General features: G+C 41.4%; 2 protein-coding genes across 5 annotated transcripts; both read right to left on the reverse strand.

Annotated features, from left to right (window-relative positions):
- Positions 1–1,047: 1,047 nt before the first annotated feature.
- On the reverse strand, positions 1,048–1,620 carry LOC106359563. Its single transcript, XM_013799242.1, has 2 exons — positions 1,228–1,620; positions 1,048–1,137 (listed from the first exon to the last, which is right to left on the reverse strand). The coding sequence occupies exons 1-2, from the start codon at positions 1,618–1,620 to the stop codon at positions 1,048–1,050; spliced, it is 483 nt and encodes a 160-aa protein (XP_013654696.1).
- An 11,599-nt stretch (positions 1,621–13,219) lies between these two features.
- On the reverse strand, positions 13,220–17,089 carry LOC106442742 (aspartic proteinase A2). Of its 4 annotated transcripts, none has more exons than XM_048777216.1 (14): positions 17,028–17,089; positions 15,865–16,228; positions 15,718–15,778; positions 15,533–15,627; positions 15,332–15,444; positions 15,082–15,250; positions 14,960–14,999; positions 14,812–14,876; positions 14,616–14,729; positions 14,453–14,517; positions 14,205–14,361; positions 13,991–14,110; positions 13,807–13,895; positions 13,220–13,532 (listed from the first exon to the last, which is right to left on the reverse strand). In XM_048777216.1, exons 2-14 carry the CDS (start codon positions 16,219–16,221, stop codon positions 13,448–13,450), a joined length of 1,530 nt encoding a protein of 509 aa, XP_048633173.1. In that variant the 5' UTR covers positions 16,222–16,228; positions 17,028–17,089; the 3' UTR covers positions 13,220–13,447. The 4 variants fall into 4 exon arrangements, with proteins under 4 accessions (XP_048633173.1, XP_048633174.1, XP_048633172.1 ...); XM_048777217.1 differs by having other exon boundaries at positions 16,956–17,077; XM_048777215.1 differs by lacking the exon at positions 17,028–17,089 and adding an exon at positions 16,915–16,955.
- Between the last annotated feature and the right edge of the window lie 1,396 nt (positions 17,090–18,485).

Genomic DNA, 18,485 nt, shown 5'->3' on the forward strand with positions numbered 1-18,485 from the left:
TATGTATGTTCAGCCACTGTTATGCTCGCTCAGCAAGACTATGTCATCCACTAAACGAAGCTGACCACAAAACATGCATCCACAGGGACTACAGCCACAACTCAGCCACATGCATCTTAGACTTCCTTTGGCCTCCTTCCTAGAGAAGGTCTTAATATGTATTAAGCATTCAAACGCTTATCTAGTAGGAGACTTCTATTTCCAAAACATGTTTCATTGTTTTCTGTTATGTACGTTAGTTCATTATGTTATGTATGTTCAGCTAATGTTATGCTTGCTCAGCAAGACTATGTCATCCACTAAACTAAGCTGACCACAAAACATGCATCCACAGGGACTCCAGCCACAACTCAGCCACATGCATCTTAGACTTCTTTTGGCCTCCTTCCTTGAGAAGGTCTTAATATGTATTCAGCACTCAAACGCTTATTTAGTAGGAGACTTCTATTCCCAAAACATGTTTCATTGTTTTCTGTTATGTACGTTAGTTCATTATGTTATGTATGTTTAGCTACTATTATGCTCGCTCAGCACGACTATGTCATCCACTAAACTAAGTTGACCACAAAACATGCATCCACAGGGACTCCAGCCACAACTCGGTTTATGGTTGAAAACAGAAAACACACAGACACTTATCCCAGTTCACGCAGCATCTCAACACAACGCTCTGTCATTGTTACGAGATTCTAATCTCCTTTATAAACAGATAATAGTTTGCACAATCCCCCATTTTTGTCAAATGTCACATTGCATCAACCACCTAAAACTTGATTTATTTAGATACAACAAATAATCGACTGCCACAAACGTAGATTGATCTAAAACTTATTTTTGTTTACACCCATAAATGGACGTTAAACGACTGTCACACTTGAAACTGAAACCAAAAGCCAACCTCATTATTGTTTGAGATTATTGTTTTAAGGTCATAACACAAAAGAAAAACGTAAAATCAAGCACATTCACCACTAATGTTTCCCTTCACCAAACCAAAACCAGGATTCTCTTAAATCAAGAACATCTCTTCACGCTTTCAACTCCCACCTATATGGGGTTAGTGCAGTTTGTCCTGTTGTGTCCTTCACACCTGCACCTTCCACACTTGTTTGGAACTAGTTTCTTCTTCTTAGGTACCTGCCACAATAACGTACTTGGTCAATCGCAATCTACTCTTACAACAAACAACAATTCTTCTCTTTATCTAAACCACACTATAACACTTACCGGGAATTCTCCAGTAGAAGGAATCCGGTTTTTCCTACGGCGTCCTGCTGGTCTCTTTGTCAAAGGGGGTAGCAAAGAACACTCTCTCACATCCTCTGGAATGTCCACGTCTCGGGGATTACCTTCAGGGTATATCGCACCAGCATATGTGTCTCTCCATGTTGTTGTCTTGTAACAATGACCAACCAAAGTTATATGCGGCAGCCCTATTCCATCTGCTGCAATCATAGCATGGCCGCACGGAATTTTAATATTCTCAAAATACTTGCACGAACATTTCTTCTCATTGAGCATAACTTGATCCTTTGCTTCAAACTTCCCCACAATAGAAGTGCACCAACTCGAGACAGAGTGAATTTTGCTTCCCTTAACTGTGGCCATATTACTCGTCATCTCTTACACCTCTATGCTTACCAGACCTCGGTGCTTCTCTTCTTTCTTCCTCCTTGCACAAAACCATCGCGTCATCATCCGTTGAATGAACATAATTAGCTCTGTTATAGTTCTGTTTCTTCCTTCCAACAAAGCTTTGTTCAACTGCTCTGCAATGTTGCTCGTCATAATATTATAGCGGTTACCCCTGAATTCTGCCATTGACCAATGTGAAACTCCTATATTTCCCAAATAAACTCCGCAGGCACTATTCGTAGCTCTGATCTTGCTGTATAGCTCCTTGTACTCCCGAGGCCTATGTGCCATTGCTGCTGCAGTTACCAGTTTCGCTAGTCCTTTGCTTGAAAAGCGAGAGTTCACATTACGGGCCAAATGCACGATGCACGCCCCGTGGTGAGCCATAGGATAAACTTGTGCCACAGCTGTCGCAATACTTGAAGCACGATCAGATACAATAGCCAGCTGTGGGGAGTCAGCTAAGATGCGTTCAACGTTTTGCAGGAACCATGTCCACGCTTCTTCGTTCTCTGCATCCACAACTCCAAAAGCCAGCGGGAAGATATGGAAATTAGCATCCTGCCCACTAGCTGTCAGCAACACCCCTTTATATTTACCTCCTAAATGCGTTTCATCAATCACAAGCACATGCCTCAGCTTCTTAAAGCCAGCAATAGACGCACCAAAGGCTAGGAACAAATACAAAAAACGCTCATCACCATCATCATCTGCCTCTGTCTCAATGTCAGCAACAGTCCCCGGATTTGCTAGCTTCAACATGTATAAACACTCAGGGAGTTTACTATAAGCATCCTCATCTGTACCTCTAATACCAATAACAGCTTTCTCTTTAGCTCTGTAGCACTTCATATAAGATGCAATAATGCAAAGATCCTCCAGAACAAGCTTCTGCAACTCGCGAGGCACTGGACCTTTCCCCGGTTCACCAAACTTGGACCTGTAGACAGCAACAATCACACGGGATGTGGCTTTGCTTTTGTATCCCATCCTTGACTCATAAGGACACAGATGATCAATTTGGGCCTTCCGAATTTCATAATACTCACAGCCCCTCACCTCATGTGCTGTCACACACCAATCACAATGTTCATCTGGACATTCCATAACAAACGAGTCCACCTTCGTTCTTGTCTGTTTGAAATGGAACTGATGTTTAATCGCATAAATAGCTAATGCTATCTGACAATCTTCTTTGCTGCCAAATACTTTCCCAACATATATACTTCCATCATCTTCATCCACATCCATGTCAGGTATCTCAGCAGCATCATAGTTTGTATCATCAAACATTGGAGGAATGTCAAACTCTTCATCATCAATCTCTTCAAGCTTCCTCTGACACGGTTTTCTACCAAAGCCCACACCAGTGGCTGCTTCCGCACCATTCCCAAACCACGGGTTGCTGTCTTGAAAGTTCTCGGCTTTGGGAGATTTTCCACTGCTTGTTCCGCCAACTTCAACCATGTGATCGAATGCATTGTTTGTTGTGCACATGTAAGTTCGAGGTCCATCCTTCTTTGTCAAACCAACAACAATTTCATCTGCATTGTAGACTACATCAACCGCATAGGAACCTCCAAAGTCCCCTTTTAGCAGTGGACTCCAGAACTCTTTGTCATAACCACAGGGTCTGATGTCCCTCTCATCCACATCTCCACTCCCATCCACAGTTCCCCCTAAGCTTTGACTTTCGCTTCCTTGTTCAGATTCTCTCTTCTGCTTGCTTCGAGATTTTATTGTCTCTTCCACCTTTTCAACCTCCCGGACAAACTCTTCATCTTCGAGGTTAACAACATATGCTTTTGAAACGCCTGTTGAAACACATGCTTCTTTGGACACCCCACTACCGACGAAAGATTCTTTCCTTATTATCTTTGCAGGAGTCACGAAACCCATACCAGAATCATCTATGTGGTCACTCCCTTTCTGCTTTTCAACCTTCTCGAACTTAGCAAATAGGTTCATCGCTCCCCTCACCTTCATATGCTCCAGGAAATAACGTATACCACCATCACTAGTCAGCAAAGCAGGCGGTGTTTTAATTCCTGTCGCAAGCTCGTAACTCGTTGGTGGCCAATAACTGAGCGACACTTTGAAATCACCCTCTTGAACCCTGAACTCCTTCAACATGTTTCCTTCCAGCTCAAGCAAACTGATTCCCTCGTACAACGGCACAAGCCTCGCCATCTGCCTCTTGTCAATAACAAAATCCCAGCTAGCTCCTCCACCGCAATCCCACTCGCCGCAAATAACCATACACTGTTCCTCCATGATTAGAACCTGCAACAATACAAGATGAACATCATGAGCTTACACATTCAGCTTAACTCGTAATAACTCAAGAAAATTCCTTGAATCTCACCAAACAAACGCCTTCGCAAATCTCTGACGTCGCTACAGCCGAAGACAAAAGTAAGAAACGAGCTGGTCATAAATGCCCGTTGCCATCTTTATCGTTATTAAAGCAAAAACATCGTACACTACTCACAGCCGTTAGATTTCTTTAGGCACTTTTAAACTTGTGGCCCAGATTAAAACACACCCATCCATAAGACAAAACCTCTTTAGTGTTCACATTTGATCTGAGTTAAAGTAACCTAACCACACATAACACAACTAACTGGGCTTAAGGGCATAAAAGTAACAAAAAGGACAGCCGTCCAATTAAAGTGTCCCAAAAGGCTAATGTGTCTCTAGATGTTAAAACAACTCAAAATGTGGTTTATAAGGTAACCAACTCCGTGTTGGGGTCAAAATCGGTCACGACGAAATCAATGCCTGAAAGTCCGTAAAAATCAGCATGAACGTTTTTACGAAAAAGTAATCTTCGTAAAGATATCTTTACAAAGAGCCTTGCGGTAAAATCTTGTTCAAATCTCAATCGAACCACTAAATACCGATTGACCGAAGGAAACAGACATGTATCCAATTCGGCCGCGGACAAGCTCGAGTACGGCAATCGGACCACGGACAAGCCAAGCTCGATCGATACGAGGCGACCAAGCATGCACACAGCTCGGTCGCTACGTAGTGACCGAGCGTCCGTCCTGCTCGGTCGCTACGTAGCGACCAAGCTCGAGCCAAGCTCGGTCGCTACGTAGCGACCAAGCTCCGTCCCGCTCGGTCGCTACGTAGCGACCGAGCTCCGTCCCGCTCGGTCGCTACGTAGCGACCGAGCTCAGCCAAGCTCGGTCGCTACATAGCGACCGAGCGTCCGTCCTGCTCGGTCGCTACGTAGCGACCGAGCGTGCGTTCTGTTCGGTCGTTACGTAGCGACCGAACTCTTCCGAAACGTCGATACGACACCAATTCATGCATTCTCGTCTATCCTACGATGCTATCTCCTGAAGACCGTAGCGAGCTCAGTCTATGTTTTCCGCTATTCTAAATCATCGATCAAACTTCGCGGATTAGAAACCGCGGAAAGTTCTTTCTTTGTCGAAAGAAATCATAGTAAACGCTTCGAGTTGGAAGACGGCCCAAAGGGACCTAAAACACGACTCGAGGCCCATCCTGCGATTTCTTAACCAAAAGCCCGTAAACCACAGCACGGTTTACGCTTGGTCCACAAGGAAGGATAAATGTCAAGTTTCCGCGGATAAATACGGAAGTTTTGAAGATAATTGTGAAAATCGGGAAAAATGGAATATCTCCATTTTTATGCTATGACGGCTTAAGGGCAGAAGAGTAAAAGCGTAAACCGACCTTGGAGCTAGTATATAAGGAGTCCTAGGCGAGGAGCATGAGGAAGAACTTTTTAGACTCGGAATTCTCTTCACTTAGAAACTTTAGGCTTTATTCTCGATAAGTTCGGTTTCTATGACTGGCACTCAATTACTAGACGAACTCGCCCAGGCAGTTCGATCACTTGTCCAGCTCTATCAATTGAACTATGTTCGGCTTGATCCTCGAAAGGGGTACGTAGGCAGCCTTTAACAAGGATCAGTCTGAAATCAATCAAAAACCTTTTATTTAGATTTTTCGTCTTTTGTTATCGAGCTGCGACTCAAATAGGTTTGAGCTTTTAGGCTGCTAGAACTAAGTAACTCGCTGACAGCCTTTGTGGCCAAAGCTTTTATGATCCCTTGTAATGATCGCAACGCTCTTACGCGGACTCGAAATAAGATCTACTGTTTTCTCTAAACTCGTTTGTTATCTTTTCATGATTTTCACATATATTCGATCACTTGTCGTTGGCTCTCGCAGAGATCCGGGACCTCTGGGAAATTAGGGTTTTCCTAGTTTCCTTATTTAAACGGACATCGACAGTGCGAATTTCGGTTCCCACAGTTTGGCGCTAGAAGGAGGGGGGGTAACGGATTACTCTTACTCATGGCCACAAAACTCTTGATCGAAACGATCTCTGGATATATGAAAGACAAACTCGCAGCACTGACTGCTCCTATGGCCAACGCTTACGCAAACGCCATAGTTTTCAATAAAATCGAAAACTTAGTCGTGACCTTCCGCCACAGGAAAAGCACTAAAACAAGCTCGCGATTTCTCCCTGTAAACACGAAGGGAAACGATAAATCTTATCAAAACCTCGTAAGTTTGGCTCATTACCGAACAAAAGAAATCTCGATGCGTAAGGGTTTTACCAAAACATGTTTTCCATTGACATTTCGGAAGGATAAAACTTGTTCTCCCAAAAACTGCTGAACAACCCCTAGGTTAATCGCGGAAAAAGGAAACACAACAAAACGATTACCTAGCTCGGTCGCTACGTAGCGACCGAGCACACACACTGCTCAGTCGCTACGTAGCGACCGAGCACGCACACTGCTCGGTCGCTACGTAGCGACCGAGCACGCACACACTGCTCGGTCGCTACGTAGCGACCGAGCACGCACACACTGCTCGGTCGCTACGTAGCGACCGAGCACGCACACACTGCTCGGTCGCTACGTAGCGACCGAGCACGCACACTGCTCGGTCGCTACGTAGCGACCGAGCATGCACCGCTCGGTCGCTACGTAGCGACCGAGCACGCACACTGCTCGGTCGCTACGTAGCGACCGAGCACGCACACACTGCTCGGTCGCTACGTAGCGACCGAGCACGCACACACTGCTCGGTCGCTACGTAGCGACCGAGCACGCACACACTGCTCGGTCGCTACGTAGCGACCGAGCACGCACCGCTCGGTCGCTACGTAGCGACCGAGCTCAAGCCAACTCTCCACTCGCTACGTAGCGACCTGTTAGGCCGTCAGTCGCTACGTAGCGACCTGTAAAGCCTCAGAAAGGTCCTCCTTTGGGTTCTCCTTTGAATCCTCATCGAAACGCTTTTCGTTTCGTCTCAATCTGAGTTTCCGTTGAGATTTTACGACGAAAACAAGTAGGACTCTTCTTGGCTTGCTTTCACTCGCTATGTAGCGACCTGTCAGACCGTCAGTCGCTACGTAGCGACCTGTCAGGCCTCAAAGGGGTCCTCCTTTGCGTTCTCCTTTGAATCCTCATCGAAACGCTTTTTTTTTCGTCTCAATCGGAGTTCCCGTTGAGATTTTACGACGAAAACAAGTAGGACTCTTCTTGGCTTGCTTCCACTCACTACGTAGCGACCTGTCAGACCGTCAGTCGCTATGCAGCGACCTGTCAGGCCTCAAAGGGGTCCTCCTTTGCGTTCTCCTTTGAATCCTCATCGAAACGCTTTTCGTTTCGTCTCAATCGGAGTTTCCGTTGAGATTTTACGACGAAAACAAGTAGGACTCTTCTTGGCTTGCTTCCACTCGCTATGTAGCGACCTGTTAGACCGTCAGTCGCTACATAGCGACCTGTCAGGCCTCAAAGGGGTCCTCCTTTGCGTTCTACTTTGAATCCTCATCGAAACGCTTTTCGTTTCGTCTCAATCGGAGTTTCCGTTGAGATTTTACGACGAAAACAAGTAGGACTCTTCTTGGCTTGCTTCCACTCGCTACGTAGCGACCTGTCAGACCGTCAGTCGCTACGTAGCGACCTGTCAGGCCTCAAAGGGGTCCTCCTTTGCGTTCTCCTTTGAATCCTCATCGAAAAGCTTTTCGTTTCGTCTCAATCGGAGTTTCCGTTGAGATTTTACGACGAAAACAAGTGGGACTCGTCTCGGCTCCCTTCCACTCGCTATAGCGACCGAGATGGCGTCCTCACTCGCTATAGCGACCTGTCAGGCCTCAAAGGGGTCCTCCTTTGCGTTCTCCTTTGAATCCTCATCGAAACGCTTTTCGTTTCGTCTCAATCGGAGTTTCCGTTGAGATTTTACGACGAAAACAAGTGGGACTCGTCTCGGCTCCCTATCACTCGCTATAGCGACCGAGATGACGTCCTCACTCGCTATAACGACCTGTCAAGCCTCAAAGGGGTCCTCCTTTGCGTTCTCCTTTGAATCCTCATCGAAACGCTTTTCGTTTCGTCTCAATCGGAGTTTCCGTTGAGATTTTACGACAAAAACAAGTAAAATTCATCTTAAACTCCTTGGCTTGTTTCTGCTCACCCTACCTCCATCTTTGCGTTCACTTTCGAATCTCGATCGAAACGTCTCTTATTTCGCCTCGATTGAAGTCACCATTGAGACTTTATGATAAAAAAAAAAAAAAAAAAAAACCGCAAAGACTTGTTTTCTCGCATGGATTCAGATTAATCGTATAAAACGGCAACGGTTAACTCAACATCTTAGCCGCCTGAACTATACGATTACGTTGAACCTTTTTACAAAAATCGACGTCTTATCTAAGGAGAAGATAACAGTCAAGTTCGGAAGATAAATATCAAGTTTCAAAGGATAAACACCGATATCGGAAATGGCGAACATACACGAGAAGAGGAAAGGGAAATGAGCAAGCAAAACTGAGAAGAAACAAAACTGCATCTTCGAGAGAACTAAGGTATTTCCGACTTGAAATTTTTGAAATCAGAATTGGAATTTTCGTAGGAAATTACTTTGAGGCTGCCATAGAACTTTAAGGAACGTAAAACCTAGGCGGATAGTCTAGCGAACTAAGTTTTAAGCGATTTTTCCTGTCTCGATATATTGTTCCATAATTGTTCATCCAGATCTTGCAAACCGATCTAAACTCTCTGAAAGTCGAGAAACGATCGCCACGCATATCAAGCTCGCTTCCTAAAGAGAGAAAAAGTTAGAGACATGAACGTCATCTTAAAACCGATTCATTTCTGGCAATTTTCTCGGAACCGACATATCCCAAGTCGTCAACTTGGAAACAACCAAATCACAGTCCAAGGGTCGTCTATAAATCGTCCCGAATTATCGATCATTCCAAACATCAGAAGAAGAAACGTACACAACCCTTCAAAGTATCGGTTCAACCGTTTTCTTTCATAAAAAAAGGGGGGGAGTTGGTACGTATACTATACTCGTATACTCCCAAACTTCAAAAACCGCAAAGACTTGTTAAAAGGAGCACTTTCCTCCCGATGGTTAGCTAGATCCACCTCTGGATAACCAATTGATTCAAGAAACGAATTTGTCATGAGAATCCTCTCAAAAAACCTATGAAAAACGTTCTGCGACTAGATCGTATTGAAATAAACTTCGGTAACACTCCATGAGTAACTCCAGGCAACTTTCACCTAAGATCAAAATCACAGCAGGAACGTTTCTTGTAAAACCCGCAGAAACAACGCTACTTTGACATATGTATACATATCAATGATTTACAACCTTCGTAAAACCGGTTATATGATATGATAAATTATCGTATAGCCCACAGTCGGAAATCATATGATAAATTTTCCGTAACGAAACTAAGTCTTAACAACCAAACGGTTAACGGAAAATCTAAACTTTTCGAAAATTGACCAAGTTCAATACGCTCCTTCAAGCCCGCAACGTTTTAACCATAATACGCGGCATGTAAGGAAAAATTCATAACAAAGCTCCTAGAGCTATACGAAACATCCTAAAGAATCCACGAAATAGATCTCGGAAGGCCAACACTTCACAAAACACTATGAAGGAAAACGCCTGTTCCCATGGACAAATTTACATGACACCTCAGTCATAATTCCTCGATCGCAAATAAAACTATTAGCATCCAAACAGGAACAACAATTTTGGCTGCGAACATTCGTAGTCAAACCAAAATGTTTCTCAAACGCAGGGCTAAGACTAAACCCTTGCAACATCGCGAAACATCTACAAACCCGCGAACATTTCAAGCCCGAAACGCGGCATACGAAAGAATAACAAATCTTCAGCATCGCGAGACGTCGCAGACGCCTGAAGATTCGTTCTTCGACGAAATTTCCTTCCTCGATAAGAACATTTTCTTGGAAGACCAGACAGTCATACGCACTAACATCTTCTCAAAACATATCCTTCGCGAAGACTCGAAACGGTATTTTTTACCATTAAGTTTGTTGCTGATCACAACAAACTCTCAACGTCCTAAACAGACTTAGCCATCTCGTAGAGATGACTCTCGTACATCCGACACAAGGATAATAGCGCTATAAAAGAAATCTGAAATTTTGGTCCAGCACTTCCGATCACCGGAGAGATGCTCGATTCCAACCATACAAGTCGTATAAGCCGAGAACCTATCGCGGACTTTAAATCGGTATGGAATCAGGATGAAACTGAAACGGGATACGTAAGTCGAATTAGTCATCGCACCCTCTAAAACCAGGAGTAAACCTAGGTCTTGCCCTAAACCCAGCGCACTGGTCTCTAACATCTCTAGGCATAGTATCAAACACCTTGATACGAGATCCCAAAATTTGTCTCTTTGCCAATATTCGAGAATCTTCAGAAATCCCGCAAGTTTACACACTGCAGAAAACTCTCGAAACAGATTACATATATAGCAGTTCACGTAGAGTTAGATTACGAGATGACAACTCGTACTCTTCCTTCTACACCCATACAAAATGCCATCGGCAGAAACACTCCTGATAACCGCTACATAAAAACTAGACCATAAAGATCTCACTAGAAAACTAGTCATAAGATCCTTAACTCCAAGACGAACTACAAAAGGCTTGATCCCTTCAAACAAGGGTACGTAGGCAGCCGTCATAAGGCGCAGCCCCAATCTTATCGCGTTTTCTACTTTTAGGAGAGCGAGAAGATCACTTACCACAGACCTTTTCAACCATTAATTCCGCCTAACTCACCTAACTTGCCTAACTTGCCAAGCCACTCGCTAGAACCTCACGCTAGAAGCTCATGGTTCTAACGAGCTGGGAGGCTAACTGTTGGGGTCAAAATCGGTCACGACGAAATCAATGCCTGAAAGTCCGTAAAAATCAGCATGAACGTTTTTACGAAAAAGTAATCTTCGTAAAGATATCTTTACAAAGAGCCTTGCGGTAAAATCTTGTTCAAATCTCAATCGAACCACTAAATACCGATTGACCGAAGGAAACAGACATGTATCCAATTCGGTCGCGGACAAGCTCGAGTACAGCAATCGGACCACGGACAAGCCAAGCTCGATCGATACGCGGCGACCAAGCATGCACACAGCTCGGTCGCTACGTAGCGACCTAGCGTCCGTCCTGCTCGGTCGCTACGTAGCGACCAAGCTCGAGCCAAGCTCGGTCGCTACATAGCGACCGAGCGTCCGTCAAGCTCGGTCGCTACGTAGCGACCGAGCGTCCGTCCTGCTTGGTCGCTACGTAGCGACCGAGCTCGAGCCAAGCTTGGTCGCTACGTAGCGACCGAGCGTCCGTCCCGCTCGGTCGCTACGTAGCGACCGAGCGTCCGTCCTGCTCGGTCGCTACGTAGCGACCGAGCGTGCGTTCTGTTCGGTCGTTACGTAGCGACCGAACTCTTCCGAAACGTCGATACGACACCAATTCATGCATTCTCGTCTATCCTACGATGCTATCTCCTGAAGACCGTAGCGAGCTCAGTCTATGTTTTCCGCTATTCTAAATCATCGATCAAATTTCACGGATTAGAAACCGCGAAAAGTTCTTTCTTTGTCGAAAGAAATCGTAGTAAACGCTTCGAGTCGGAAGACGGCCCAAAGGGACCTAAAGCACGACTCGAGGCCCATCCTGCGATTTCTTAACCAAAAGCCCGTAAACCACAGCACGGTTTACGCTTGGTCCACAAGGAAGGATAAATGTCAAGTTTCCGCGGATAAATACGGAAGTTTTGAAGATAATTGTGAAAATCGGGAAAAATGGAATATCTCCTTTTTTATGCTATGACGGCTTAAGGGCAGAAGAGTAAAAGCGTAAACCGACCTTTGAGCTAGTATATAAGGAGTCCTAGGCGAGGAGCATGAGGAAGAACTTTTTAGACTCGGAGTTCTCTGCACTTAGAAACCCAAGTTCGGTTTCTATGACTGGCACTCAATTACTAGACGAACTCGCCCAGGCAGTTCGATCTCTTGTCCAGCTCTATCAATTGAACTACGTTCGGCTTGATCCTCGAAAGGGGTACGTAGGCAGCCTTTAACAAGGTTCAGTCCGAAATCAATCAAAAACCTTTTATTTATTTTTTTCGTCTTTTGTTATCGAGCTGCGACTCAAATAGGTTTGAGCTTTTAGGCTGCTAGAACTAAGTAACTCGCTGACAGCCTTTGTGGCCAAAGCTTTTATGATCCCTTGTAATGATCGCAACGCTCTTACGCGGACTCGAAATAAGATCTATTGTTTTCTCTAAACTCGTTTGTTATATTTTCATGATTTCCACATATATTCGATCACTTGTCGTTGGCTCTCGCAGAGATCCGGGACCTCTGGGAAATTAGGATTTTCCTAGTTTCCTTATTTAAACGGAAATCGACAGTGCGAATTTCGGTTCCCACACTCCGTTTTTTAAATAAGCTTATGGTCAAAAGAACAATTGTGTATATTAGGGGTTAAGTTTATTTGTCAAGTTGAACCGTACGACTACTAAAATGCATATATATTTTAATTATTATGATTTAGATATAAATTTATTATATATTATAAAAACTAGAATATTTAAATTATTATTTTTTGTTCCTAAATTTTTTACAAAACTTTATATAAGTTTGAGAATTTTTATTTCGAATAGGTCTCCGTAAATCTCAGATTCAAATCTCAGATTCGGCTCTTGTTCTAGTCCGGGTATTCAGTTCCAATATTTTTGCCCAGGTCTAATATTTACCATGTTTCACGTTCTATGTTTGATTTAAATTAAATTTTCCTGCATCAACTACTAAAATTGCTTTAATTTTATATTTTCTATAAATTATCTGTAATGAAATAACTATAATAATTTCAAATTATAATGGTATTTCTTGTAGTTATGTACATGAACAAAGTGTCATACAAAAAAAGAAAGACATGTCATAACTTCTCGTTGTGTAGATGACCTTTAAGAGTTAGAAATATAATGTCTTTTGCAGAAAGAAAAGCATCTCCAAAGCTTTCAACATGTCTTCCTTTTTAATGGCAAACACCGAAGTACACATCTTATAATATATAAAAAATGTCGAGCATAAATCAATAGCAATCGTATCTCAAATTCTTAAACAGCTTTGATCATAACTAGCTTCAGAATTAAAAGTAGATAAAACAACTTATCACCGGATGAAGAACAGAAACACTTCAACTTAGCATCGGAATATTAACAGAAGTAGTCAAGCAGAGTTTCACACAACAAGACAGATGAGAAGGGAGAGCGTTTAACTCAAGTCAACAAGTGGAAACAGGTTTCACATCACAACACATAACAAAATATCTACAGAAACAGAGAGTTTAACCCAAGTTAGATGAGAAGGAAGATAGTTTAACACCAGTCAACAAGTGCAAAGAGGTTTCACATCACAACACACAACAAAAGCTTTTATAAAACACATAACAAAAGAAACCGAACTGAGGTTGTTCTTTGTTTACGCAGCTTCTGCGAAGCCAACCTGCTCGTTGCCAAAGTCAAAGACAGTGTGGTATCTTCCCATAAACACATCTCCCAGTATCCTGGCACAAAAATCAAGAATCAAGATTTCGATGAATCTCACACTCAAGAGTGTTAAGATTTAGATGATATTTGTTTGCATTTCCATTTAGATTTAGATTTAGATTTAGAATTAAGGTATGTTTTTCTCAACAACCAAAAACATTTTAAACAAAACTTATTTGACAGTTGTAAATGTAAACGCCAAATGAATCCATAAATCACATTTGAAACAATCAAAAGCCTAGATGAATCTAATACTTGAGAAATATTATTTTTTATGCCAAGAGAATTTACCAGAGAGGTCCACGAGGTGGAGGCAAGTCGAGCGCAGTAAAGCCACTGATGCATTGTGCCACTGGTCCTTCCCCAATCTTCAGTACGTACTATTAATCCCACAAACGAGATATCAGCCAAGATATGTTCAGAATGCTACAAAAGGCTCATCGAGTCTCAAACATAAATGTTCTCAAACAAGTACCTCTTCTGGAGAAAGATCAAAGACTTTGCCTCCAATGGTGAATGAAACAGTAGGCATTTTAGAGAGTTGTGAGCAGTCGACTGCAGACTCTCCATTAGGACTCGGCATGCGTTCGCATATCTGAGAATGTTTTGGGAATTTTAGGACCAGAATACAGAAGAATCTCATTGCTATATTTCAGGAACAAATTGTGATAGACATTTGTTCTTCTTACGTCATTAATGTTGTTCACTATACGCTTTTGAGTCATGTTCTGCATTAACTGGCTTTGTATCCACACAACTGCCATTTCACATGGAGCACAACCAGCATCTCGGAGACCGCTAGATGACTTTGTGTTTTCCTTGTCCACCACTGACTCAATCCCCATACTAAACATAACACAATAACAGTCAATAAACACAAGAAGACTGCGAAAACGTGTGTATAGTATTGTTATGTATATAGATATAGGGAATTTACCTGACCCCATGGGTGCCATCGAATGTGCAAAGACCTATCTTTGAGCAGATATGCTTTGGTTGAGCCTGAAAGGAAAAAAAAAAGAGTTTTATATGCAGAATCCAGACATGCGTTCTCGCCGATTCTCTGAGTTCATCTTTTACCAAGTTAATTATATTCTTACCTTAGCCAAAAGTAAATCCAAAATGGTTTGTCCATACTGATCCACAACAGTTTTGCATTGCTGGCTAACAACTCCAGATGCTCCGATAGCTTTATTTATCATGGCAATCACAGCCTAGCAAAACCAATAAAAAAAGATCAAGCATATATTCCACCAAACTAAATTTCTATAAAAACCCTCGACGATTGTTGATTACTGTTGGCCCTGCAAGTAACGATGTTCCAGAATCTGCTATTGCAGTACAACCATTTCCACAGTATCCTGTTACAAAAGAGAATCATGTTTCAATAACTAATATGGACGAACGTAACACGAATACACGATATGATAACTAATACACGTACCAGTAGATTTGCCGGCAATGAGAACCTCACCCATATCAAACTATTACCAAAATAATAACTTACATGAGATCTGACTAATAAACATTCGTGGCAAATCAAGAATAATAACACAAAGAACAAACCTGCCAGTAACCCCTTCGTGAAACAGGAACATATGTGTGTTCTCCCTTGAAGTGCTTTGGATCAACACCGCCAAATATAAGTTCACCGCCTTCTTCACTCTTTGTGTCACGGTTAAGCCAAAATGAGAACACTGGTTTCTTGATAAGACCTTGCTTGAGCATATTGTACCTGTAAAAAATTTAAAACTGTTGTCACTAATGGGGGGTGTGTGTAAGTAAGTAACCACAATCCAAAATAGTGCACGCATACCAAACAGGAGTGGCGTTTCCAACAGAGATCTCTTGGAATCCAAGACCAAGAAGACCATCAAACTTAGCCACCAAGAAAGTTAAACCAGGCTCACTGGTTGCCTCAATAAACTCCTAAACAACATAGGCAATATGCAGAAAGTAAAGTCAAATCGATAGAAAAAATATGAGCATTAAAAGAAGTGTAGGACATATAATTCACCTGATTTTTGACAACTAAGTCACCAACCGTGACAGCATCATAACTGAAGAAACCAGAGATGGATCCAGATCCGTAATGGATTGCTGCACGTTTTCCTGGAATATACAATTTTAGAGCTTATCAACATCAATTATTAATGTAGGGTTAAGTAGCACAAAACGAAAGAATCAAAAGAGAAAACGTACCACTCTCCTTGTAAGTGCTTGACCGCGAGGACTTGTACTTGGAATGAAAGAAACAAGACAGCTAGATAAAGTAAACAACACAATAAGTTTTCTCTTAAACTAATCACATTTAACAATTGTAAACTAAATGCTAAAATAAAAGCTTACCGAGAAATAACATTTCCCTGATGGTACCCAAAGGTTAGAGCTCCCCGTGTCGAAAATCACTGTGAACTTCTGTGGTGGAGTACCGATAGCAATCTCACCATAGTACTGAGCATCCAAGTAGTTCTTCAACGCAACGATGTCAGCATCTCCAGCATTCTTGTCGTTTGAACGGAACTCTTTTAAGGAAGATCGAAAGGCTTTTTCTTGCTTGGAACCAAAGCGTGTGGCAAGTCGATTGGTAGGATCCAACTTCAGTTTTTTCAGGCCAACTCTTAATGTTCCGTCATTGCTCTCAGAAGAAGCGGAGAAAAACACCAAGAAGGACACAAAGAGTGAAGTAACCGAGTATGCACCCATCTTTGACCTATGAATTAGTTGACATCAATTGATAGAAAAAAAACATTAGTTGACATCAATAGACAAAAAGACTCAATTTAATTAGATCAACGAGCTAAAATAAATTACGAGTTAAAATGAACATGCAACTCAACTATCAACCCTATTTACAGAAGAAAAAATAGTTAATGACAAGTGTGTAGTTTAAACAAGTAAAAAACACACAGGATTTTGTAAAATGAAAGAGAACCTTTTTAATTGAAGGGATTATGATATGAAAGGGACTTTAGACATCAATGATTTCTTATAGCTGATCTCGTCTCCATTATAAGAAAAAGATCCTCAGAAAATCGTAAATCAACCACAAATCAGTAACAAAACTAGACATTTTAATTAATTAATCAAAGCAAATAACCTGAGGACAACAAAATCAAGAATCTTTCATTACAAAACAAGAAAAAAGACTGCATCAGCAAAAAAAAAAAAAACGGGGATCTATCACCTTAGAAAACAACACTATGGTTGCAGAATCAAACAAACCTTTAAGCTCCAAACACATAACCAAATAAGACGACAAGTACATCACAAAACAGACATGCAAAACAGCCCAACATTCAAGAAACAAATATACAAGAGAATATTATCATGGTTCATGCAAACCACAATCACTCGAATCAAAGAACATGGAAAAGAAAAAGAAAACAATAGTATCACATTGCCAGTCTTGAGACAACACTCGGATTTTATAGTCAGACCTGAATTTAGAAAACGAGAAATGGTAATGAGATTAATATAACTCAGAACTGACGAGAGCGTTAAGCACTCACCAGAGGCTTCAGGAGATTTCTCAGAATCATGTGAGACTAAAAAATAAACAGTTTCAATTATCGAAGAAAAGATTGCTAATATGCCGCCACGACATGCACAGCGGGTCCCACAAAAAATAAGCAACTAAATATTTTTCAATTTTGGCCGTTGGATCTATCAGATTAAAGATTTTACCGTTGATGGTGTAATAACTAATAAGCAATGGTCAACAACTTTGTTTGTAGTGTCAAGATCTGGCCTGGCCCGGGCGTTTTTACCCCAACTCAAAATACCTATCTAAACCCAAAAATCAGATCCAAACTGTTATACAAAATATTCGAACGGGATTTATGCGCTTAGTACTTTGGAGTTTGGTTATAACCCAAACCGAACCGAAATTCACACTAGAATCTGAAGATATCCGAAACTAGTTAAATATGTTAATGTTTCTATATATGTTAAGGTGATTTAGATATTTTAGATTATTCAAAATATTTTTATAGTTTGTTTTATTTGTTATTTTGAATATTTTTAGTTAATTTGGATAGTTTAACTAATTTTTAAATAAATTTGTGAATAATTTCTATATTTTTTTAAAAAAAATTATCAATTTTCAGGTTTTAAAAATATATTTTGGACGGTTTCAAACATTGTTTACAATTCGATCCGAACCGAACCCGGAAGAAACCGAACTGAACCCGACCTGATAATTAGTAAAAGTTGAACGAGACTTATGAGCATAACACTGAAAATTCGAATCAACCAAACCGAACCCGAACACCTAGACCTGGTCGAGATGTTTCGAGCTTTAATTTATATCCTTTCGAGTTCTTAACCGTTGGTTTAGACACTGTCAGGGGCCAATATATTATAACTTACTCGGCCCATAAATTTGAGAAATAAATGTATAGAAATCACGAGTTAGGACAATCCTTCTCTTTGTATGACACGATATCCAAAATTCAAGTGTAGAGAATCCTATGTGTTATCGCATTGCTTGCCCGTAATACACTAGTGATATTGACAGTGGGAGTGATTGCAATCGCTCAAATTACGTACCGAGAATTTTTGAAAATGTAAAACTTCTTAAAGCATATACTTTTGTTCTTTCAATAGCCGGCCAAATGATTGCATGATCATCGGTCTACTCTACCTCAGTTCACCATTTCGAACTCTATATCCACTTTTTTGGGAGTATATTTATGTACTTTCTTATGATCACGTTTAAATAGATTAAATAAAAATCACTTTATTTTCTTAAAAATGCGGATTACGACAAAAAAAAAAGTTTACAAATTGTAAAACGCTTAATTTTGTCAATGAAAAACATAATCGTTTGATTATTCCCACTAAGGATTTAAAACTTAATACAATATAAATATAAATAAATATATTAATGTTTAGAATCTTACTAGTTAATATTTTAATTGCATTGCTTACAAATTTTAGATAAAATGGTTATTCAATTAACTCAGGAT

The sequence above is a fragment of the Brassica napus genome, chromosome A3, assembly GCF_020379485.1.
Source record: "Brassica napus cultivar Da-Ae chromosome A3, Da-Ae, whole genome shotgun sequence".
Lineage (NCBI taxonomy): Eukaryota > Viridiplantae > Streptophyta > Magnoliopsida > Brassicales > Brassicaceae > Brassica > Brassica napus.